The following is a 25,344-nucleotide window of genomic DNA, read 5'->3' as shown; positions in this document are numbered from 1 at the left end:
CTCCCTTCAGGCATGTATTTTGTGAAGGGGAAAGGTCTTACTTTTCCAGTAAATCTGATGGCAACCATCCTTGTGGGAGCAAGCTACATGTACAGACCCAAAGGTGGTGATGCTTCTTGATTACAATCTTCATTGAGGTTGCCACCTCAAGAAAAGATGTTTTCTTCGGTACGTGACTCCCAAGGAAACTTGGCAAAAAATAATATCCCTGTGAGTCATCCACTGTACCTCACAGATAGAGGAAAGGCACCAGTAAGATCTCAAATGACCTGTTGGCCCCTCCGTAGCCATAGTGGGAAAGGAAGAAAAAGGAGCAAGAGCAGATCAGTCTTTATATGTTTCCAGCAGTTCCTTTCTGTCATTTTTTTTGTGGCTTGCTACACCAAAATAGATTTATAGAAGCACAGAAAGTGACACTAAAGGGGGTGTCAAGGTTGGTCTATTCAGCTTCCCAGCCTGAGGCAGGACAGACCATACCATTCATCACTCCTGAGAGAAGTTGGTCTGACTCCTTCCTGAAGGCAGGTGGTCCACCTGCCCATTGTGAGGCCAGCCCACAGGTAGGATTTATCTGCCAGTATTCTTCAAGAGCACATATTCAGCTATCCCAAATAACACCTTTACCCACATCTGATCCCCATGGAAACACACTGCACCTTATTTCTGCCATCTCCTCTCTTGTCCAGAGGAATTCACTTCTAATCCACAGCCACCACCAAGAAGGACATAGAAATAGCGGAGGGATGTCAAAAGGGAGCTGCAAGCAGAAGCCATAGCTGGACTGTGAGATTTATGCTATAAGACTTAAGGAGGAAAAAACCATTTATCATGACAGAGAGGAGATAGTGAAAGGATCTGATCCCTCTGTACACACACATATACACAGAAGAGTCATCTGCTGGCATTTAGACCTTTCTGACAAGGATGGAGCAAAAGCAACAACTTTCATCTTGAAATCAGAGGCAACTTCTCAGCACAGAGGCTTACTGAATATAAGAATAGCTCAGCAGGGGAGATGGTGGACTCAACCTCCTGCAGCCTGTGACATGAGATAAGAGAGCCTTCTGAAGGACGCATTTAATCCAGTTTCTGTGAAAAATGCTAGTGCCTGCATGTGAAATTAGAGAAGGCAGGGCAAAACAAGGGCAGGCTGGCTGCAGCTGTAGACCGAGGGCAAAGTCCATATACAAAGCATTAAACTGAAGAAGTTGACTAGGCTGCAGCGAGCAAATAGAATGGGGCAGCCCATGAAAATGGTCCCTGTGCCTCCAAGGCTTTCCCTTGCCACCTTCCAGCTGGACAATGAAGCCCCCAGTTAAAGTGAATGATCAAGTCCTAGAGTAGAGTCTTGGCCACCACTGACCATCAGCCAGTCAGAGACCCACAAGAGAAGTGCCATATGTCAACGGGCTTTGATGCTGGAGGAGAAGCACCTCAAGGTCTCAAGGGCAGAGGCAAAGACTGAGGTGAGCCCATGCCCCAGGAAAGGTGACGATCATGATTCTAGGCTTGGTTCTTGAGAGGTGTTTTCCTCCAGGCTAAGGAGAGAGGATGCGCATGGTGCAGAACAGAAACAACTTGCTCTGATGGGCCTCATGCTGCACTCAGGAGGCTGCATTTGCCTGGGAGGGGCAAGAAACAGACAACCAGGCAATACGTGCTGTCCTCACAGCAGACAACTCTCAGTGCCAGCTGGCAGGACAGAGTGGAGATGGAGGTACACGTTGACCCAAGCACGTCTCAGCCCATCCGGGTTGGCCTTGGAATACCAACATAAGTGTCATCCACTTTATCCTGGGTCCCCAACCATGGGGCAGCCTAGGCCAGAGGGAAGGATAAGAAACACCAGCTTCTCTACTCAAGGTCCCCACAAATTTTCACACCAGCACAGATGCTGTTCATAAATTGATCCTGCATAAATTTGACACCTGGAAGAAAACAAACCAAATAAAACCTGCTTGGGAAATGGCCCTCTTCTCTTTTGAATAGAGTACAGCAATTGAAAACATGTAAACAACTCCCTCTTCCACCTGATTTTTTCTCTCTGACACCTACTTGCAATCTAAAAGGAATCCAAACCAGAGTCCCCTTGATGCATTAAACCCACTTTTTGGGGAGCAGAGGAGGGCGCTCACACAGGAAATAAAAACACAATGCCAATTTCACTTTGTTGCACCTTTCCTGTTAACTTGCCAAGGCATTTCCCAGCATACGCTAACCTAAAATAAAACACTCTAAAAATAAAACCAAGCTAAAAATAAACATAATGGAGGAAATGAACAATGTTTCCCTGCTTCGCTATGTAGCCTGTACCAAGGAAAACAGGAGGCAGTGTGGCTAAGTTTTAAAATGAAAAGGATGAAAGCTGGAGAGTTTGAGTTTCATGGGTAGAAACTTGCTAGAAATCTGATTTCTGCTTGACCTCACAAGGTTGTGATCGGGTACAGAAAGCAAAGAGCAGCCCTGAGCTGCCCGAGAGTAGAGAGGGGTTCTGGTGCTGGTAGCAGGATACAAGGGAGGGCCACCACCCTGCTTCGGTCTGCAAGTGCTCTTCCAACCTTCAGTGCCTCCAGCGGGTCCGAAAGCAGAAGGTAACTCTTCTTTTCAAAACAAGGACGTACCTTCCTAGTGTGAAACACCTTCTGCGTCCTGGCCTGGAGATAGCTGTGTTTCGTCAGCCAAAACATGATCTCTCTGTTTTCCCCAGCCTGCAAAGCACTTTGAGATCCTTCAAGATGAAAGATGCTACAGAAATACCAAGCCGTCATGTATTTATTATTTTGGCAACGAGTATTTCTAGACTGCAGTCAGGAAACCTCATTTCTTTGTTGCTTTTGTTACTGTCCCTTTCTTGGGTTATTTTAGGAAAGCACGCACATGCACGTACTGTGTATACGAGGCTGGGTGCGTGCAAATGGTCAATCCAGTTCTTTACAGGAATAACACAAATCTTCTGTGATCTTGTACAGTCAAATGTCTCTAAACCTCTTAGGATTTTATTTTCCTGGATTTTTATAGGGGATTTTTTTTTCTCCAGACTCCACCTGCCTTATATGAAATGGATTATTAGCCCTTAAAAATAAAAATGCTGCTGTTTTAGAGATGAAATAGATTTTTAAAATATAATAAGGGGGGGATGTTGCTTGACTTAGAGGCACATCCTTTACTATTAGCAAGGCTACTGGAGACTGTAAGCCTAAGCTGCCTCTGAATATTCAAGAATTTTGTCCAGAAAAGCAATACTATAAATAGTATTTCCTCCTCCAAAAACTCTGGGGATCTGATTTACTTTGAGTGTTTGCTCAGGGCACGTATGTAACCTGCAATTCAACGAACTGCAGCTAAGCCAAGGCTGCAGGGAGCCCGCGGGACGGCAGCGACAAGAGAAGACACGAGGATGCTGCTGGGTCCTGTCATGCCCACACAAAGAGGACAGCACGCAGCTCTGCGCGCTTCGGCAATACGGGAGCTGGCTTGTGTTTTAGCTATAATGGGATTTTTAAGAGAAAAAACATTTCCTTTCCTCTTTGTTTGTCCCTATATGAGCTTCTCCCCATCCGTGCTGTGTCTGGTCAGTCTATTACCCCTTGCAGTCACTTCTGAGGGAGAAGCTCTCAAGCAATGAGAGCGCAAAATTATTTTAAAGGATGAGAAAATACAATCGAAAAACCACATCAGCTGGCTTGGGTCTTAGAAGCATGTGTGTACTTAGCTGTAAGGGCTACCAGGAGGAAATGGACTGCATTTCAGGTGGATGTTGATCCTTTAATGTAAAGCTGACAATAATATTTACATGCTGACTCACTAAGATTTATGTTTCTGTGTAAATCACACATGCACTTAAAAAAAAAAAAGCAAGTAAAAAGCAACAGCAGTATATTCATAGCTTCCAGAACTCTACATAAATCAATTGTACCATGATCCCCCAAGCTTTTAGAGCAACACATACACATTTATTCGTGATCATGGATGTTCATCCATCCAGGGCCATCACCAAAAGAAAAGTGACAGTAGCAGCAATGCAATGACCTTAGCCAAAGCCCTTCACTCTTAACGCCCCCACGGCTCCAGCAAAGCTTGGACCCAAAAATCACTATTCCCAGTGGCGTGGCTTGGTAAATGGCTGAACCAGAGCCCTGGATCAGCACGCCTGTAACTTCAGGGAGCCGAAAGCAAAGCCAAACTTGGCAGGTCTGGCTGTTGTCAGCCCCACTACCCCTCTAGGACAGAGCTAAGCACCATTCTTTTGTTCTTCCTTGGGTCCGTGCCTCTGCTTGGCACGCTTTTTCTGCCTTGTTTATTTAGTCTGTCTTGGATGGCAGTCCTTCCCTGTGCCTTTGCCAGCACGACCTGCTCAGAGAGCAGCACCCGTTCTGCAAACACCGCCTCTTGTTTGCTGCTTTACGAAGACGGGCAGATGCTTGCGAGTGCTGGACATCAATAAATTAAAGTGACTTTGCTACTATTATTGTTATCGTTGTGTTATGACAGGGGCGGCATGAGGCTTGGTGAGGAGCCTGGAATGGAGAAGGACCCAGTGCAAGGAGGAAGAGAGCTTCGTCCCACTTCCTGCAGTGTGGGGAAGAGTGGAATGGATGGAGATGGAGGTTGTAAAGCACACACTAAAAAAGCCAGTATTTCAGCTTCAGCAGCAACCCTCAGCTAAGCTCCTCAGCAGGGGGAGCTTGGTTTTCCCACCAGGGAATGGTCCTTCAATGCAGTTTTGTGCAGGTGCACAGGCCACACACAAAATCTACTTTTCTGCCTTCCCCCCCCAACAGCGAGATAAGCAAATCAAGACTCATTACACTGAGTTTTCCAACAACACCTCAAAAGCCACCTGAGAAAAGTCATGAAACACTCAGTGAGTAGACAAACACTCCAGAACTGAAGGACAAAGCCCCAGAGGAGAGAGGTACTCTGGGCTGGGATGTGCCCCAAGGAGACCATACCTGTAGCGCTGATGGCCGTGTCCCTCCTCGTGTTGCAGGAGGCAGGTGGTGGGGTCAGAGGAGCCAGGCCGTGCTGAGGTCCGCAAGGCCACAGCTGCAATGCCCACGAGTGGGGAGGAGAAGTTGAGCAGCACTGAAGCAGCCTGGTGGGAGAGGCCCTTCTGGCCACGGGTCACGTTGATGACAAGTGGATTGTGGTGGCATGACAGCTCATACATCCCTGCAAGACGAGGTGAAGAAAGAAGCCACTAAGCTTTGCTCCAGGGATACATTCTCTGCTTTTGATTTACCTCTTCTGCTCCCCCAACAGACCAACTTGGGAAGCAGAAGATGCTTCAAGGAGGAACAGTGGACAGCAGCAAACAATCCAGCAAGAGACTGCAGCAATGGCAGGTGCTCCTGCTGTCCCTGTCAGCATGGCACAAACTGGTGCCACAGCCTGTAGGATGCTCACCCAGAGAGTGGTTGAGCCCATCTACGTCGCTCAGCTGGACGGTCACCCTCGGCTTGCGCTGATTGCTTGGGACGGTGCCGTCGGAGGCCAGGAAGACCAGGAGGGAAGTGGGCACTGCGGGCCTCTCAAAGCACACCTGGGTGGGAGGGCGAGAGAGACCCTGAGAGCATGCATACCACATATGGACTTTCTGATGCCACGTATGCAAGAGCGAGAGAAAGAGGGAGTGGGGGAAAGAGAGCGGGAGCAGGGTTAGGGGCTCAGAGACTGCAGATGTGCAGGGCAGCAAATGGGTGGGAAGACAGAGAGAGGAGGGGAGGAAGGGTGCAGGAACCGTCAATCCTTTCCCTCCCAATTCCCCTTCTCCTTTTCGCTAGTCTTCCCCACATGTATCAGCCCTGCCTCACCATAAGTTTATGGCATCTTCCCAGCTTCCACATTTACCACTCTTAAAATTGAGCAACTCCTGGCCAAGACCTGGATAACCCCTTTTCTACCCTCTCTTCCCCAGCACTGACTCCCACCCCGCACAGTGTCAGTCAGGCAAGCGAGGCACCCAGAAAGCACAGCTGCCAGCCCTGCCACAGAAATATTTCCATTAAAAAAACAAAACAAAACCCAAAGAACAGCCCTGGTACCCAAAGTGACTGCAAACTGTCCTTCAGCCAACACACAGAAAGATTTGTGGGAAGAAGTCCTGCCTGCTAGGAGAGCCGACAGCTCCCCACTTGTCTACAGTCCCGAAGGCTACAGGAGGCAACCGGGAAACTTGCAGCATCAATCATGGCAGGACAGATGTTATTTGGAAGAAGGAGGATAGAAATATTTTTCTCCCCCACCCTGGTGCCCCCCCACCCAGTGCCGAGATGTGTTTTGATCAGGACCCACCCTATGGAGTGTTTTTGTTGAACACCAGTGTGGAGGGAGCCCAGAAATGCAAGGCGAAGGTGTATTTCGGAGGAGGACAAGCCCTGGCTGGCCGGGCCCAGCCCAAGGAGCAGACTGTGGGAGCGGAGGGGACAACCACTCGATTCGCGATGGCAGCCCAGCCTCGGCGTGGTTTATGTCGCACCAGGTATTGCTCACACACAGGAGCGGGATGAAAACCTTGGGCTTCGTCCCAGGGCTCCCACCCTGCAGGGAGGTGCTTGGCAGCAAACACCCCTCGAGCAAAGTCCCCAGCATGGCCTACACACTCCCTTGGCCAGGACTTGCCGTGCTGCAAGGAGTGGACCAGGAGGCTGAAGCTGCCCTGTTGGGTTTGGTTTGGGTTTTTTTTGGTTTGGTTTGTGGTTTTTTGTGTTTTTTTTTTTTTTTTATATCCCAGTTTCCTCACCACCTGAGCTCAGAAGCCAGTGAGAAAAGAAAGCAAGAAGGGAGGAAGGAAGGACAAAGAAGAGCCAGCAGCGCTCAGAGCCTGCTCAGGGAACTTCCCAGGACAGAGCTGCAGCTGTAAAATCCCAAGGAGCCCACCGATTTTAACCCAGCCGCCCACTGCCCGCTCCTCCAAGCATGGTTCCCCAGAGGAGGAGAGATCGTTGGAGAAGTTGGGCGAGACTTTCCCTGGACTACACAGCTTAAGATGGAGGGCTTAGTTTCTCCCTTCCTACAGTGCATCTGCTTGGATGTGGAGGACATTGGCCCTGAATTAGACCAACAGCAGCTGACTTGACCAACATCCCAATTTTTTTTTTTTTTTTTTTTTAATAGTTATTATGTGCCTGGCCACAGCAGGCTGTCGTCTTAATTTTTCTCCTTCCCTCTCCCTCTTTCTGTTTCTCCTAGCAGGCAGGACTTCTTCCCAAAAATCTTTCCTGCATATTACATATCCTGCCTTGCTTACAAGTTACTTTGATTTCTCTCCTCATTGGATGTGTTAGAAACTAAGATCAAAGCATGGCCGGAGAACTGCAAATCGTAACTACTCCCATCTGCAGACAGACCCAAGGTGTCTGGTAGATGCTTTGTTACGTGGCCCACTCTTGCCTCCATCTTCAGCCTGCATACAGCACGACCCAACCTTTCCCTTGCTCATTGGTGCCACCTCTTGAGAAACACCATAGCAAGCAATTCCTACCACTCGATGACTGGTGGTGTGGCTCTAAACCCAGGTGACACAGGTGCAACAGCCTTAAAATGGCCATGGGAGTCGGTGGCCACAAAGCATCACGCACACGTGGGTACACACGTGCATGCACAGCATCATTCCTGTCCGGGCAGGCGGCTGTGCGAGGCAAATTGTCAACAAGAAGCTGTCTTTCCTAACCCAATGTGTTACCAATCAGGCAAACTCTATTAAAAAAAAAAAAAAAAGAAAAAAAAGAAAAAGGGCATATTTATTGCTAGTCCATAAATAATTTTATGGGTGGAAAATAATAGCACTCCTAAAGAGAGCACAGAGAACCAGTAATGAAAGTCTTTAATATAAACATGCATAGAGGAAGAGAACTGACCACAAGCTCCAATAAAACTGGAACACGCTTTAACCCCTGGTGAGAAGTGGAAAGGAAGCTTTCATCTAGGTAGGGCAGAGAGGGAGATGGCTGCTTTCTCACTAGCAGAGGAAGAAAGGAGGCACATTTGTCACAGCCAGAGACTGAAGCAGGAAAGTAGGTTGTGAGCGCACAGACAAGGAAGAAAGGGGGGAAAAAAAAAAAAAAAAAGTTGAAGCAAGTTCTTCGGAGAAACAGAGGACCTCAGAAGGCAATAGCAATGTTTGTTGACTGAGGTTTGATGATTCACTAAGTTGCCTGAGCGTCTTGGGAAGAAGTCCTCTCCAGACAACCTCGAGCAAAACAGGGCAAGGTGCCCCTCAAACTGCAGAGGAAGCAGCATGCCAGAGCCCAGCTTTCCAGCAACAGTGGGCAGCAGCCACGAAACCTCTAAACCATGGCTGTGGTCAGAAAATCAAGGCTATAAAACTCACTTTGGCCTAACACTCAGCTCTCCTCTGTCTGCTGAGGAGACAGAAAGGTTTGATGCTCCAGGTGCCCTCCCAAAGGCAGCCCCCAGCTGCAGAGGCAGCCCCCATCAGGCTTGCGGGACCAGTGGCTTGGGCACAGAAGTGCCTCCTTTGGTCTGGAGTCACCGGGAGGCAGGAGGACCTGCATACTACAGCTGGTTGCTGAGCATCATGAGCCCTCAGCAGCAGCCCAGAGCACTCAGGACCCCTCAGGACAGCAGGGTGTATCCAGATACCCTCTGTGGCTCTTCACAGCCATGGGCAACAAAGGCAAGCAGGACTTTACACACAGCTTGCGCCCACCCTTTGCGGGTGCCACGGCAGAGCTTGGCTGCAGGGAATAGTCAGGAGCAAGTTGTTTCTCAGCCTCAACACATTTCTGTGGGCTTCTGGTTTTGGGCACAACCCTCCTCCTGGCAATCTGTCCCAGGATAGGTTTGCTGGCCACAGTGGGAATGGGGTAACTACATAAGACCCAGCCACAGGCATTTGAGGGTTGCCAAGAGTTCAGTAGGATATGAAGTCCTATCTGAGGAGTTTTTAAGACTGCTGCAGCTCCTACAGGACAGAAGAAGATGGGAGTCTTTGCCCCAGCACTCTGGTGACAGAGACAGGCAAATCCTTCTGTGCCTGACTGCACATCTTCACTTACCTTGAGCCAAACTCCCTCATCACCCAAGGGTATCCTCTCCTCCTCTGGATCCTGAGCATTGTCTTGGCTAGGAGTGCAGGGGAACCAAGCAGCCGAGGAAAGGTCCTTTGGCACATCATGAAGGTGGGATTTACATACCTGAAAGAAGAGATTTATTTCAATCCAGAAAGAAGCAAGGAAAGTGAGAGAAAGAAACAGCACCTACGAAACCTCAAGGAAGACTTGACAAACATTGAGAAGGATCCCAAGTTCGTTCCTCACACGAAGAGAATGTGGATTCCTAAGCAGGAGTGACATCTTGCCGCCCACACACGTGCATAGGAGGCCTTTGCCATTTTGAGGTGCTGTAAATATGTTGTTTAAGCACCCTGTGGTGTCTGTGGGTCTGAGTAAGAAATAATGAGTCAAGCTGTGAAATGGCAGGCAAGACCACAGCCTCCTGATTTTGGCTGGGCTGGTGAGAGCTGAAGGTGTGATTCGTTTGCCTGAATACCAGTCTTCTGTGCCATTCGATGCCCTACAGCATCCCAGACATCCCCATAAGGCCTGGCAGACAAAACTGGGAGATGTGTGTCGTTCTAGAGGACCAGACACCTGAGCCCAAGGCATTAGGTATGAACATCTGGGCAATTTAATCATGCCTTATGTCTCAAGAAGATAGTTCCCTATATCAGAGCAATAGAAACACGCGTATTAAAGGCTAAACATGACCTCTTTATGTATTTCTTACCCTCTTCAGCTTGCTAGGAAAGTACATACACACATCACGTTAACATCGATCAGGCAAAATCCCATCCTAGACCTCCAGGCCCTGCTCCAAAGCCCATATGAAAGATGGGAATTCTCCCATCGATTTTTCCTTGGCTTCAGATCAGAGAGTTTGAGAGCAGCACAGATGCTGATGTATGCGTGATTTTATCCTTTCAGGCTCTGACCTTATAAGGTATTAGACTTAGGGGATTTTTTTTTAAAACCAACAGTGGGACTACTCACACGTTCAGAGTTGTGCATTTTGCTGGTGGGACAGGAGCGGTCACTGTTTAGCAAACTGCACGGTCAGGGGAGGTGCTCCCTGCCTTGATAAAGCACCCCTCCATGTACTGCAGTTCCTGGGCCTAGGGACTACTGAAAGAGGGGTGTGAGAAGTGTCCAGGTCGCCTACTGGTTCCCTGCATGAGAATATGGTAATCAATGAACACTTCCAGAGCTGCTCTACGATACTGTTTTTGCCTCAGTACACTCTTGCAACAGTCACTTCCCCAACTCTACTGCATAGGCTTTAACAGAAAAGTATTTTTTTAATTTTTTTTTTTTTTTTTTTTTTTTTACCATGTCTTCACTCACCTTCACAACAGGCTCTCCAGTGACCAAGGAAGCAGGGCAGGACTTCGCATCCTGATGGGAGGCATAAGCTTTTGCTGCCCACAGATCCATGTATCCATCGGGTGTGTAGGGACCACAGTCAAGGGCACTGCTTGTCTTCTCAAATGGCTCACACACACCATCCCCATCGTGCACATAGCACAGGCTTGGTTCCCCTGCAAGGAGATCAGATATGACTCGTTTACAAACCAGGCTCCAGGCACATACATCTCCTCCTGTCCTAGGAGGTGTGCTGGCCATTTGGTTCTGGGATTTCCCACCACAAGGGCCTGACAAGCTCCGTGGATCACTGGATCCAGCTGCAGATCCACGTTTTGTTGCAATGAGGTGCATCACACCCTGCTCTGAGGAGCAGTGTGCATAATGTACAGTTTTGACTCCAGCCTCAAAAGAATCATAGAATCATAGAACAGTTTGGGTTGGAAGGGACTTTTAAAGGTCATCTAGTCAGACCTCTAATTGAGACAACTCTCTGATGGATGTCTCAATCCATTTGGACTCACCAACACAGTTGAAGCCTTCTTCCTTTTTACACTTCCTGGAACAGCCATCTCCATCCAGCAAGTCCCCATCGTCACATTCCTCCTCCAGGCTCCTAAGACAACAACAGCCAGACGTGTTAATGCCACCCTTGACTCAACACTCTTGTGCATGCCCAATCATGAGTGAGGACACCATATCTTGGTTTCATTTCCACAGAAGCAGGAACTTGCTGCAGAACCTACTCTCGCAGGGCAACCACTGTGTGCCCTGTGCACAAGGTTATATTGGCCAGTCCCAAAGGTGGATCCCTTCGGAGCCAGACTCCATGACAGTTCACCGAGATGGACCAGAATCTAAGCACTGCAATCAAACATGGAGAACGTTCAAGCTGGGCCCTTCATCCAGACCCTGCTTCTCAAAAAGATCATCCATATCTCCTGTGCAGATGGCATTTTACAAAAGAGCAAGTACCCATGGGTGGAGGCCCAACCCCATGCTTCCCTTTGGGGCAGGATGACCTGACAGCTTAAAGAACCTCATCTGAGAGCCTGAGTTTCTTGACTTACATGGTCACCTTCCCATCCCCGCAGTAGGGTGCTCCATGGACATGGATGAGAGGTGGGGAGGCTTCTCCTGAGGTTGTCCCAGAGACTGCTTGCACCTGGTAGCGGTACATCTGCCCGGGTGTGACTTCCCTGTGGGAACAGAGAAGACTTGAAGAGTGAGCAGGAGGGAACAGCCCATACATCTGCAGCAGATTTGCACACCACAGCTGCAGAAATCACATGTGCGTGCCCACGTAGTATCACAGTTTGACGTATGTCTCCATAATTTAAACTGCCAGAGGCAGAGGCTGTGGGAAGAGGGTCTCTGCCAGGCCACGCAGAGGGGCCTGCTGCTTATTTCCCTAGGGTGTGAGCTGGGGAGATGGGGTATTAACTCGAACTCATTTTGCTGGTTGTGTTGTTGGGGAAAGTGTTTTTCAGTTCGATAAGCTCCTTCTAGTTAGCCTGGGCTCACGGGCAAGGATCATGCTAGCATGGCAGGTCGGCAACAAGCTTCCTCAATGCTGAACAGGGGATCTGCACACGGCATTAAACGTGGCAATTCCCAGGGGTGGGAGGGGAACAAAATACAAGAGAAGCCATCCAGAGATTCAAAGGCAGGACCTCAGTGTATTGTCAAATCTCAGCCACCCACTCAGCCCATAACGGAGGAACCTCGTCACTCACGTGTCAACGAACTGGCGGTGAGCCTGCGCCAGGGCAACGGGGGATCCGTTTGCAAATGGAGGGTCACGGAGGACTCGGTACTGGATCAGCTTGCAGGCAGAGCAGAGAGAGCTGTGGGGCATGGAGGTCAGCAGGGCCGTGTCTATCTCCATCCTCTCGTCAAAGGTGTAGATTTTGACTCCGGACACCTTTTTAGGGATGTTGAGCTTCACAGTAAAGGGGACATCACAGAAGGTGTCCAGGGGCCCCAGATGGATGGACTCCCCGTGCTCTGTCAGGACTTCAATGTCAGACAGCGCCTTGGGAGAGCCAGTGGAGAGGTACGTGGTCCAGAGGGTGAGGGAGTCAGGGTAGACAGGGTGCAGGAAGCGCAGCTCCAGGATGCAGCCATCGGGCTGGGGGCACGGCACCGTCATGTTCATGTGGTACAGGTGGAGCTCCGGACTCCACGCCTGAAGACTGGGCTCACAGGGCTGGTCCACGTCCGGGGGCCCTGGGCAAGGAGGAGGCTGATGAGAACCAGGAGACCCAGAGGGGCTAACCTCCCTGCAGTACCCTGTCGGTGCTCATGCATCTCTGTGCTGTAGCTGGGCACCCACGCAGTTTTGCACCCACTACAGGTATATGCCAGAGCTAGCGGCATCTGCCCTAACATCCTAGAAAGCAATAAGCACCACTAGTCTCCCAGCTCCCGGGTATGCATACAAGCACGAGGCTTGGCAGGTCTGGTGTCTCACAGCCCTCTAAAACAGGGACAATGGGATCCACACAGCAGCCAGCTGCAGTGCCAAGCTCTAGAGACAGCCTGGACACAGCTGGAGGACATGAAGCTTGCTCTGTAGTCTCATGGGCACAGAAGGCTTGCCAAGGGCACCTGCATACTGAGTCACTGTGGCTCCATGGGTTTGGATGTGGACTAAGAAGAGCTGAGTCCGAAGCTTTCCACAGGCACGTGCTGGAGCGGGTCACAGGCAGGAAGGGACCAAGTCTAAAGCAAGCTGGGGAAGCAGCTCCAGAAGGCTGTTCCTCCACCAGGACAGTGCCCAGGCTGAGGTCAGATCCCCAGCCGGCCTCTCCTGGTGGTGGATTAGCACTCAGCAGGATAAATGTAGCGTTGGGCTTCCAGTCTCAGAAAGCACTACTGGAATTCATCATCCTTTAGTAGGATGATGAATTCATCCTTGTCTTCACCAACCACTGCCAGCATTTCTTAGGACCCAGCTCCACTTCAAAGCCTGCATCCATTAAATATTAGTCTTACAAAACCCATAAAATCTGTCTCTTTCACCAGAGCAAACATGGACTTGTGGTAATCCCAGGTCATGCATGGGAGAAAACAACATCCAGTAATTCCAGAAGCAGTTTCAATTTGCCAGTGAATCAGACAGGCGACAGAAACAGAGACCACTGACAATAGATGAGCTACGCTTTGATTTGTTTGGTATCACTGAATAAGCTCAAATTTGATTGTTGTTTTTTTTTTTTTTTTTTTTGACTTGACTTTTCTCTCCCCTCAACTTCAAATGCTAGCAAGAGATACTTAAGAGTTTTCAGATACAGAATCTCAGCTACGTCCTGGTACTCCTGTTCTCAAAGCACAGGCTACATCCCAAAGGTGTAATAATGTCTGAACTGCACTTTCTCAGCAGTCACCCTGGCACACTTTCAGTCAACCTCATTGGCAGATGCACAGATGCACAGAACAGATCCACACAGTTCAACAGCAGCACGTGCACTACATGCAGCGCACAGGACCATGTCACCTGGTCTCCTGCCTCCACTGCTGTGCTCTTGGAGAAGCCGAGGCAATATGAAAAGCCCAGCAGCTCCTATGGCAGCTGCATGACCCTGAAAGCCACAAGCATGCCCACAAGATGGGTCTCTAAACCAACATCTGGGTCTCAGCACAAGAGATGTTGTGACGCCCTGCTGTTCACCTTGCCAGCAAGGAACTGCATCCAACCCAGACCACCCAGGACTTGGTACAGACTTGGTGGGACTGAGCAAGTTGCTCCTCTTGCTCCCTTTGGACAAGGCTGCATCAAAGCCAGTGAATGCCCCGGAGGTTTTGGATGAGGTCCCAAGATCTATGTTGTAAGCTTTTTATTTAAATGAAGTGCCCCTCCCTTTTGGTCAAAATCTTTCATTAACACCTCCCTAGGCAATGATTGGGGTTAATATCAGGGTATCAGTTTGCTCATCCAAAGCCAACTGGCAGTTACCGCCTATCTTCTGGGCACCTAGAATTCCTGCTGGCAGTAAAGAGCCTCCCCAAAGAGGAGACACCACTCTCTAAAAGACAAAAAGCTTCTTTTTCTTTTCCCAACAAGATCTTGTCTCTGACCAGGAGATTCACAGCCAGGGGAAGAGAGAAGGCATTTACCTTCTGCTTCTTCTGGGGTCCAGTAGCCAGAGGAATCACAGACCCGGGGGGAAGAGGCCTCGTGCACATACTGACGGAAGGTGCCGTCCTCCGCACAGTCGTCACAGAGTGTGTCCTGCTCCCTACAGACAGGAGACAAAGGCATTGCCATGTCTGATCACAACTAGTTAATTTTCCATCCCCATTTGTCCAGACACGATCAGATGAGAAGTTGGAAAAGCAAAGCTATACTCTCAGGAAACCCCTGGGCATATTATCCTGCTTGGAATAAGCTTTGTCAAAGACAAGAGAGTAAGAATGACCATGGAACAAACCAGGTTTAATCCCAGTCCCTCCTCTTCTGCAGGCTGTCTGGGTAGTCTTGGAATGAGCCATTGAATCGCCTGCTCCCTACCCACAAAGCAGAGCTCACAGACTGCATGCTTCCCGGAACAACACCCCTGCAGCTGGGCAGGTGCACTTGGGTCTATCTCCGCTAAACCCCAGAGTTAGGTTTTTGGCTTTTGTCACTGCTGCAATACAAGACAGTCACAATAATGTCTATTAAAGAGGGTACTGCTGTGCTCTTCAAGAAAGAAAAAGATACTTTTCTGTGATAAAGACAGGTTCTTTCCTTGGCAAGTTCATCACAGGGGACGCAGAACCCCCACCGTGGACCAGCTCCTGAGCCATTTATGAGCAAGAGCCTTGGGTTGATCTGAAGACCCAGCACCTGCCTCCTAGACTTGTGTTTTCCTGCTCCCAAACCACTCCTTCTACCACCAAAGCAGTTCATTTGGGTGACTCGAGGCTGCTCAGCACTCAGGGGCTCTCATGCCTGTGGGGGTAACAGGTACACGTTCTTGTTATCCCTGGGATGAAAGCCCCATGGTGAAAAACATCAGTTCTTTGAAAAAGCAGTAAACACTGACCCAGGGTTGTCCCATCGCTTTTCTTTGAATTGCAAAAGCTTTGTGAAGTAGCTTTAAAACAATTTCAGGAGCTCTTTAACATATGTTTATAGTCCCATAATAAAAGCATAGACCTAAAGCCTGGTTGGAAGCCAAAATGTTTTAGTAAGAGGCGCTGCTGAACGGAGGCTTTGGTGGCCTATCCAGGTCTTGGTCACTCCCCGTGCTGAGGAGAGGGAAGGCAGCCACCCGGCGCTCAGGGCCATGCACTGCTCACCAGTCCAACAACTCTGGTTCCTCAGCGCCGTTTCTCTGGTTTGAAAAGTTTCCTGACTTACCCCCAGTTAGTTACACCACGAGTCTGTGACAGCACTGGGAACGAAACCCAGCTCTTGCGGTTCAAGCTCCCTGCCTTAACCACAAGGCTGCATTTCCTCCTGGTAAATGGCTGTTTTATACAATAAGTGCTAAATGAAGCTCATTTTTCATTCTGTGATTGCACTCTGGGGTTTAAGAATTGGCATTGCCTCCCGACGCTCTTTGGCTTCCCCTCCCAGCACCCTGACAGGAGAAAGCTTGCAGGAGAGCCCACATGCCAGTGGGCCCATTGCAGCAGCCCAGCTCTTGTGTCCAAGGGCTCTGCTGAGGGCAACTAAGGGGCAAAGGGTATTGTGGTGGGGTCTGCACCATAGAGAGTCCCTTGTCCCTTCTAGCAGGCTCCTGTGCAAGCCCAAGACCATCACAACAGCAGATCCCCTACCTCTCGTGGATGACACTGCTGATGGGAGGCAACCAGTAGATGCTGAGGGAGTCCTGCGTCTGCCCCGTCACCATGGGAGGGATGGGAATAGGTGCGGGCTTCTTGCTCTGGCCCCAGCGCTGGTACACCAAGTCCAGGTAGCAATGCATTCGGGCCACTTGGTTGGGGGTGAAGGTGTTGGTGCAGTCATCATCTGGGGGAAGAGAGGCCAGGCTGAGGGCAGCACGGATCGACCAGCGGGGCACGTCAACCTGCACCCTTCCTGATCTCCAAACTATGTTTCGGGGACTTCTAGGGAGATCTGGGAGACACCAGCATGTGGTGGCTCTCCTTGCCAGGACTCTCTGGTGTCGTGTGTCCCCAAAGCCACAAGATGGCAGTGCCTCAGCAGCTCTACATCCCTGCACTTGCTCAACCCCAGCTCTGATGCCCGGGCAGTGCCACCATCCTCGTGGGACCCGCTGTGGGTCAGCAGCAGGTGACAGAATCGCTCTTCAGGCTTTGGTCCTCCTGGGCTGCCAGGAGGAACACCGGCCCTCCACAGCACACCTTTGGAAAACAAGCCAAAAGTGCTCAACTCAAAGGTCCAAAATTATAGTAGCAGTAGTAGTGAAAATAAATAATAGTAATAATAAAGTTGCTTCAGGACTGAAGAACAAAGGCACACCATGATGCAGACAAGAAGGGTCTTGATGCATGCCCAATGATGGAGTGGAAGGGAGGGAGGGATGGAAACAGCCTGCAGCAAGAAAGGGGCTGAGAAGCTCCTGCAAGCACAGGCTGCAGCCTACCACATCCCAAAGCACCAGAAAGGACCGCATCAGTTAGGGGGACTATTGATGGAGGTGGAAGGGAGAGAGACCCAAGTTTCTAGGGAAGATCCCTTACAGTTTCTAACAATGATTACTCATTACCTGTGTAACTCATGTAGTTGTTGAAGGGCGTTCCCGTGAAGTGTGTCTGGCCGCAGGTGTCATTGGCAGGGTCTGGATCCCGACAGAGTTTACTCTTTGGGGTGGGGGCAGTGTCAGCGCAGAGGTCTCCTGTCTCCATAGATGGGGTTGTCTCCCTGCAGGGATCGTCACAAGATTCCCGCTCGCTCACTCCCTTAAAGACATGGTACAGTCCCAGGACATGTCCCACTTCGTGAATCATGGTGTTCGTGTGGCCGTGCATACCATAATAAGCAGGGTTGAGGACAACTCCACCTAGAATTGCAAGTACAGAGAACATCATCCAGAGAAAGAGACAGAGAGCAGCCACCGTTACTCATGCGTACTAGGTAAAGCTTCTCTCATTGTGTTCCACATCAGAAATGAGGTGCCAGATGGAGACCTGAAAATGGACATATTCATCCTCTTGTAGGATGGGAAGAGGGCTCCTTTGCCCTCTTGGGGTGGGATGGGGTGGGTGGTTTTTATTCCCCTTCTGATCACACAGCTCACCCCAACATCTTCAACCATTTCAGCTACAATTTCCCTCTGTCTCTTTTTGCACGTTTATAATTCAGTGTCTGCTTTGGTTCACACTCACAACTCCAAATGAGGCTTGGAGGGAAGGCACCAAACCGAGACATGCTGTGAGTTTCTAGGGATAATCTTTCAAATCAGAGGACAGAAGACCTTCCCCAGCCTAGGCAGGTAGCTAAAGCATACCAGCTCCGATGGCAGGTGAGAACAATGAGGTACCTAGCAAAGTCCTGACACACTTCGCTGTGCCAGGTAGAAGTCACCTTCAGCACAAGCCCATATGAAAATTCAAATGCACTGCCTCTTGCCCCTACTGAGAAAACTTCAATGATCTATTGCTTCATTCTCCAAACCAGACCCTAAGGGCCTCTCATGAGGCACTGTTGCAATCCACTAAACTGACACAAATTAACTGTGTATTTTAGAGTGGGATTTTCCAAAACACAGCTTCTGAAGATCACTTCCTCCCCTTCAGAGGAGTTTGCATGTGGGCAAGGTGCACCCAGTGAACCAGGTGAGAAACCCCCACCCATCACAGTCCTACTCCTCTTCAGTGACTTGACTCAAGGGGGCACAAGGGGGCAGTTCATCTCCAAGCCAGTCTGATGCAGGTTCTACTGTCAAAAGATGCTGGAGCATGGGTACAAAGCCCCCCAGAAACTGCCCAGAGCTGCCACCTCATACTGACAGCAACAGCACAGAGCTGGACAAGGCCCATGTTGACCCTGCCCTAAGCTACCCCTTGGCTGCAGGACAAGGTGCTTTTCCTCTCCTGCCCACCCGTCTGCAATTGGAAGGACAAGGATCAATGATCCTGAGGAAAGCCGCTGGAGCAGAGCCTTTGCTCACCGCCAGCATCTCCAACTCCTGACCTGGGATGCACGCCTTGTACCAACAACTCACCCTGTCCCCAGAGGATACTCAAGAACAAAAAAGCCATACCTCTCCTCTTTGGCCTCCTTTTACTTCTTTATTTTGCCCAAATGAAATTCTCTTTACAAACTCTGCAATTTTCTCCCTGCTTTGAGGCTTTTCATTGGCCATTTCCTCCCCTTTCCTCTTCTCCTTTCCCTGCTCCATCCGCTTTCCAATGCCGCCTTAGGGTGAAGGAGCAAGGCCTGGGGAATATGAGCAAGATGAGGGGGCAAAAAGTAGACCCCAGTACGTGTCCAGGTTGACTCTAGGCTATACCTCCATGGCATGGGAGGCTGTTTTTACCCAACTACTTTTAACTCAGACAGCTTGAAAGGTAGCACAGTGAATAGTTGGCTCCGGTGCAGCTTGCTCCCTCCTTTGCAGGGCTCTGGGGGATTTACCGTGCCAGCTACCTCACAGCAGAGCCTCTGCTACTGCATCTCTGCTGCTGATTGCTGCCCCTGCCAGCAGAGTTAAAACTGGCAGAGGGCCACTATGTGATCCTGTCTCCAGCCACAGCATAAACTGCTTGAAATCTGCTCCTGGATCAGCTCTGTGTGCTACTGGACTACCTCATGTCCTCGAGTACAGGGTATTCCTTCCAAGAGAGGTCTTTCTTCAGGTCATGGAGTCCCTGGCAGGACACCAGTAGGCCTGAGACTCCTCTGATGTAGCCATGCTGGGTGAACACTGTGTTTGGACTGGAAAGGGGCCTTCAGAGGTGCCCTGAGCAATTCTCTTGAGCCCAACAGTGTTGCAAGAGGGTGAAGAAATAAGGGTGGCATCTTCTACGGAGCATCCTGCATGTGTGGCTCATGGAAGGGCTGAGAGACACCATTGGCCTGTCAAGTGTTTAGCTTTTTCTTAGGTAAACATTCATGTTTGTGGTTCTTCCTCTGCACAGTGTGGATCTTATGCTGAGGGCAGCTTGGCTTGAAGCAAAGAATGGGTCACAAAATAGCTGCATTCCCTTTCTCCCCAGCTGAAAAACACCAGAGCAGAGGACCTTGCATCCCATTAGTCAGCTCTTGACCCTTTAGTTAACTGGAGTCGGGCCACAAGAAGGTACAGATGTTGAAAAAACCTTCTGAGACTTTCATGTTGTGTCCTGTCAATCATTAGGTTTTGGAAGCCATCCCCCTCTCATTCACTGGGCTGGTAAGTGCTATTGATAGCAAAGGGCATCCCACTGATGGAGAATCCAGTGGGCACATAAAAAAAAAAAAGCGCTCCTTAATCAAAACAGGGCATGAGAGGAGAGAACAGAAAGAAAAGGCATCTCTGCAGCCAAACCCAAGCTTGAGCAAGGCAGGGGGCTGCCTGCCCAGAGGTCTGAAAGGAGGAACACTCACGCAGAAAGAAAATAGTGTTCATAAACAAATAAATGAGATGTGAAAGCCCTGCATGCATCCTGCGGCACTAACCACAAGGAATGGGTCTGAGCACCGGGGGCACGGGAAGCCCTGTGACCAAGCAGCCCTCCTCCCAGCAGAAACCCAACACTCTTCCCATGAGGGGAATACATGGGATTCCAGTACGGGGAGGGAGAACATTGTCACAGGGGAGGTATGCCAAGGCTGGGATACCCTGTCCCTCCCCCTCCTCTCTGCTGGCTTCCCCTATCCCATTACTCCCCCACACTCCACAAGGACAATCATAGTTTTAGTACTTTTTTTTTTTTTAACAGCTAATTAGATGTCAGGATTAGAAACAGCATGAGAACTCTGCCTGCCTTCCTTCCTGAACATCCCTGTTCCTCCATTGCCTGTCCCCTGATGAGCTCAGAGAGTTCCCAGCCTTGGACCAGGAAGTTGTATTTCCCCTGTGCAGGGTCCTGGCTGTGAAGGCAAGATGTGGAAGTGTTCGTAACAACCCAACAAGACCATCCTCCACCCTCTCCCTCCTCTGCAGATTAGGCTCTCCTTCTCACCTCTGCCTCCTCCTGCCCTAAGAGATCAGCTAAACTTGGCTTTAAGTGAACCCTCTCTCTCATGCCTGAGAACCAGTCCAAGGAGGCCCCCAAGGTCAGCATTTACACAATCAAGCTGAAAACTTTAATGTCACGTTCCCTGTGACATCAAGGGGGTCCAGCACTCCAAGTCGGGTGAACCAGAACCTTCTTTGAACTTGCTCACCCAACTGAGACCAAGCAGCTGGAATGCTTCAGGTCTCACCTCACAACATCATCTCCCTCCAGACCAGACATACCAGCTACAGCTGCAGAACTGGTAACATCCATGAGGTCAAGCCTCAACTCTGCTCAAGCAACAAGAGGTGCCAAATCCATCAGTACAGTAAATGATTAGCACTGATGTGGACTCCATTTCACCCACACATCCCTTGGAAGTTCCCAGTCCCAGGACGTCCCCCTGCTTCTAGTCATGATCAACAGCAAAGCTGAAGGACTCTGGTTCAAGCAAGCCCCCAAGAAGCCAACCTGTTCCTGGGTCGGAGCTGTTGTAGAGAACACAGGCTGAAGCAAGCAAGGGATCTTTAAACAGTAAACCACACAGCTGAACCTGTATCTCAGGGCCAGTCTTCCCCAAACACTGAGTCACAGCAATTAATGGAACAAGCGCATGACGGTTAGTCAGACAGGAAGATGGCCATTGCTTAAGGTACCTTTGATGGAACGGCTGGCCCTCCTTCAGGATCCGCTGACCTCAACCAGATATATGAGCTGGCCTCAGCTTATATAACTGCAGAAAGTATTTATAACATCCAATATTCACAATTCCCTTGCCTTTTGACCATGTTTATGCAAATACAGTTCACATGCAGCTACACATGAACTTTAAAGTGTCTGCATCGTTACATTGCTAGGGTTTTGAGGCAAGGCTTTCCACTGCGGAAAGCTACGGTTTTTATAGGACAGGAGTTCTTCAACTCCTTGCGTTATGTAGTTAAAAATATTTACTTCTAAGTTGTCAGAAAATTCATTCCAGACTCCAAGCAAGAAATCTGAATTTGAGAGGACCTCACTGTTATTATGGTGGAAAGACTGAGACATACAGTATGGTTAGAGGGAGTGGTGCAAACAGACCTGAGATCTTCTACCTCTGCTACTAGCTGGCTGCAAGTTGTCTCTGTCTGGGAGCTCCATAGCAGCTGAAATGCTGCCCATAGAAGCATCATAGACCTGTTCACTCTCTCCAAGTCAGTAATTCTCTTACGTGTCAATGAATGTAGTTGCTGTTGGTTTAAAATGGTAAACCATCCCTAAACCTTCAGGAAGGCTGCCTGAAATTCAAATTTATGCAGGAAAATAATCTAGAGGAGAGCAATAGATCCGTAAGTTATCAGCATAGGAATGGTCACTTAATTACCGGTAGCCCAAAACAAGCATCCATGAAGAGAAGGGGATGAAAAGCAAAAGTTCACTGAAGACTTCCAGAAGATGAAGACACCAACAGGAAGGTGAGGAAGACCCTCTTGAAAGACACACTCAAAGGTCATGAAAGAATGGTTTCTAAGGACTTCAAAGTCCAGATGGCAAATTAAAAAATATCTAGAGAATAACTGATGGAGAACAGTTTGGAAACAGTTTGTTTAGTGAGCTTTGGGATGAGAGGAAGTATTAAAATAGAAGAAGGGAAGCCAGTTGGCAAGAAAAAGTCTCATGGTACCTCTCTTGAAAACATCTAAGAAAGCCCAGTTCAGAGAGACAAACAGAGCAAAATCTGACCAAGAGTATATGAAGCCAAGAGGCTGGTTAGCTTCTTGGAGAATTTAAGTCAAACTCAAGGAACCAACTTGATTCAGGAGGAGAATCAAAACATGAGGGGGTCTGTACATGAGTAAGGAAAAATCAGCGTGGCATTTCTGCTCCATGGAGCAGTCAATGGCATGGAGGGAGCAGAGTCTGTGTCCTGACCTTAATATCTTAAGGTCAGGATAGAAAGGAGGTTAGCAAGAGTCAAAGAGAAGGAGTCTGTCTTCTTGGAGATAAACCCCTCCCTTGTGTAAAGGCCTGTCTCCACCCCTGATCATTACATCCTTAAAGTTCAGGAATTTTTCTCCAACTACTATTCACTCCTCCCAATATTTTCCTTGCTCTTTCCTCACTGCTTTACCTTCATATCTACTCTGATTCTCCAGTAGTCTCTTGTGAGAGGTTTTGTCAAAAGCTGTATGTTTATGACCTGCTCAGTCATAAGTTTCTTCTGTGCTGGACAATAATATACTTTGTGCATGGTACAAAACACTTGATGATGTGGTGGAGCCACAGTAGGTGGAGCCTACTGTTTACAGAGAACAGAGTCCACCACCCGCCCTCCCAAGCTCATTTAGTCTAAAATCAAGGACAGTCTTGAACTAAAGTCTTCAGCCAGTGCCAGAGCCTCAAAGAAGTTCAGATCCAGTTTCATACTTCACAGCTCTGGCACCAGAGCCAAGACAACACCCCTTTTCTCTTGAACCTCCACGGTAAAACCCTGATCCAACATTTCCAGATGGTGCCACCTCTTGTGTCCCTGGCTGGACACAAACTCCAAGAGCAGAGCTAAATGCAAGCTTTTGATGAATCCAGTCACCCTGATTACCCCTCCGTACAACTCCCTGCGAGCCCTTGGGAGGGGTCTGAAGAGAACATGTGTGGCTGAAGCACTTGGTGTAGTAAAATGATTGTCAAGCTGAGCCTTGGAAGTGATTTCTGGAAGCTGAAGGAATAAATTTCATGGAGATTTGCCTTCCTCAACAAGCGACTGTAGCAATATGCTATTGAAAAAACAGTCCTGAAACTCATTGAGGGAGGGAAACTGGCAAAAAATAACTTTAAAACAGGTCTTTAACAGCAGCATAAAACTTTCAAGGGCTAAACATCACGCACTTGTAAAAGCAGAAGGTCTAGGTCTGCTGTGCAGGTGTCAGGAGTAATTATTTCCAGTTACTTATTGAGAAACACTTTAGATGTTTTGACTGCAAAGAGTAAAGGGCTTTGCCAGAAAACTCCAATGTTGAAGAGGTGGAGGGAGAGGCAGGAAAGAGAGAGACAGCAGAAATAGGAGAAAGTGGACAACACATTTACATTCTAGTGAAGCAGTTGCAGTTTTATTTTGTAGCCTGCCGGGACTGATGACCTTGAGGGTCTGCCTTGAGGTCGCTGAAGCCAAAGAGAACCTTGCCTCCAGCAGGTAGTAAGCCAGATTATAGAAACATGGTTTAATTTGATGGTCATCCTCACATTTGCAGCTGGATTTGGAAGTGGCCAGTGCTCGCTGCCTGGCCAGCTCCAGAGCCACTTAAACCTGCAGTCTCAGCTCTGAAATCACTGACACTCCAGGTTTTTCTGTTTGTCATTACGTGCTGCAAAGTGAAGTCCGCCGTTTCCAGAATCCTGGAAGAAAAACCTGGAAGGTCCCAGAGAAGCCAAATGTGAGTCTAAACCCCTCTCCAGAGCCTGCACTGATGGTGTACCTAAAGCTCTCCCAAGTTCTCTGTCCCACTGCCTTCACCATTAAAAGTTTCTTATAACAACCTGGAAAACCCTTGTCAAGGTGTTGCCTCACCACCTTATCCACATGGATGTGGGTAACAGGCAGCTCCTTTCCTTAGATACATTGGTACACCCAAAGCCTGTTATCATGACCTTCTTATTAAACATCCTCAATGTTGAGCCAAATCACAGCTGCCTCTTTTTCCAGGTCAACCAGGAGAGAAGAAAACCAACAACCCCCAAGACCCCACTAGTGGGGTAGCTTACTTACCCAGGTGACTAAGGGCCTCTTTATCCCATGGCCAAGTGGCAGCACCAGCCAACTCTTCCCTCACAGAACTGGCAAAGTAAATGTTGAGGAAGTGGGTGCTGTTCAGCTGCAGTGCCTCCTTCAGCTCCTTCACGCTCATGTACGCCCTACAAGGACAGGGAAGAAGAGATAGTCAGCACAGACTTCAACGGAGCAAAGAGGAAAAGCAGGAGCCACCTGTAGATATCCTGGAAGGGAAATAGGAGTCCTGGAGATCCCATCCTCAACTCTCTGAAACCAAAAGCATGGCAAAATTTAGCAAGTGTCAACAGGATGTCCCATGACACCACTAATTCCACTCTGTTTCTGCTAGTGAGGGGTTTGGGTGGGAGGCGGTCATGCAAATCTGAAAAAATTATGCTAATTACAGTAGCTTTGTTGGCGAGTTCTACTCTTAGAGAAGGTTTCCCAACAATAGCGACAGAAGAGACCTCAGAGAATAGAATAAAAGGAGAAACAATGGAAGAAAAAAGGAAAGTCAGAAGTCAGTCCTGCTTAGGGAAAGAGAAGGAGGTTGACATCAGAAAAGTGGAATTCAAGGGGAGGAAAAAAGAAGTGGGTTTTCCCTCAAGAAAAGGAGAGAGAAAGGAATCTAGAACTCCAGCTAGTTCCAACAAGGATTTTCAGGGGTTCCTGATACAGGTCAGGAATGGACATCAAACATTATTCTTGGGAGTGAGGAGGCTTTGCCAGCTGGGGCCAAGAAGTCTCTACTCCACCTTCTCTAGTCTGTCTGAAGAAGCTCATGACCACGGCCCTCTACTCTATCCTTTTCCCTAGGACAACCAGTATGCTAGATGTGGCAGTGCATGGTAATAACAAGGGGGTCCTGCAGTCCACAGGCACATAACACCATCAAGCAACATACTCTCTCACCTCCATCCCTGTGTATTGTATAAGTAAGAGTGTATTGGGTTTGCATGGCAAGGTTTTGATAGCACAGGAGGCTACAGGGGTGGTTTCTGTGAGAAGCTGCTGGAAGCTTCCCCCACGTCTGATAGAACCAATGCCAGCCAGCTCCAAGATGGACCCACCCCTGGCCAAGGCTGAGCCCATCAGTGACAG

The 25,344-nt window shown here is 49.0% G+C and overlaps 1 protein-coding gene across 1 annotated transcript in view; it reads right to left on the bottom strand.

Moving 5' to 3' along the window:
* The window catches only part of PAPPA2 (pappalysin 2), an 89,139-nt gene that overhangs the window by 37,429 nt on the left and 26,366 nt on the right, over nucleotides 1-25,344 (bottom strand). Inside the window, exons 3-13 of the mRNA XM_086753458.1 lie at nucleotides 24,241-24,386; nucleotides 17,066-17,359; nucleotides 16,152-16,344; nucleotides 14,502-14,623; nucleotides 12,119-12,611; nucleotides 11,453-11,581; nucleotides 10,907-10,998; nucleotides 10,365-10,558; nucleotides 9,021-9,158; nucleotides 5,407-5,542; nucleotides 4,953-5,172 (exon numbers count right to left, since the gene is read on the bottom strand). Coding sequence (XP_086609584.1) covers nucleotides 4,953-5,172; nucleotides 5,407-5,542; nucleotides 9,021-9,158; nucleotides 10,365-10,558; nucleotides 10,907-10,998; nucleotides 11,453-11,581; nucleotides 12,119-12,611; nucleotides 14,502-14,623; nucleotides 16,152-16,344; nucleotides 17,066-17,359; nucleotides 24,241-24,386 — 2,157 coding nt within the window. The remainder of the gene's footprint in view (nucleotides 1-4,952; nucleotides 5,173-5,406; nucleotides 5,543-9,020; nucleotides 9,159-10,364; nucleotides 10,559-10,906; nucleotides 10,999-11,452; nucleotides 11,582-12,118; nucleotides 12,612-14,501; nucleotides 14,624-16,151; nucleotides 16,345-17,065; nucleotides 17,360-24,240; nucleotides 24,387-25,344) is intronic.

The sequence above is a fragment of the Chlamydotis macqueenii genome, chromosome 8, assembly GCF_036417535.1.
Source record: "Chlamydotis macqueenii isolate bChlMac1 chromosome 8, bChlMac1.mat, whole genome shotgun sequence".
NCBI lineage: Eukaryota > Metazoa > Chordata > Aves > Otidiformes > Otididae > Chlamydotis > Chlamydotis macqueenii.
The sequence above is the reverse complement of the archived record's forward strand: the minus strand, read 5'-3'. Positions and strand labels throughout refer to the sequence as shown.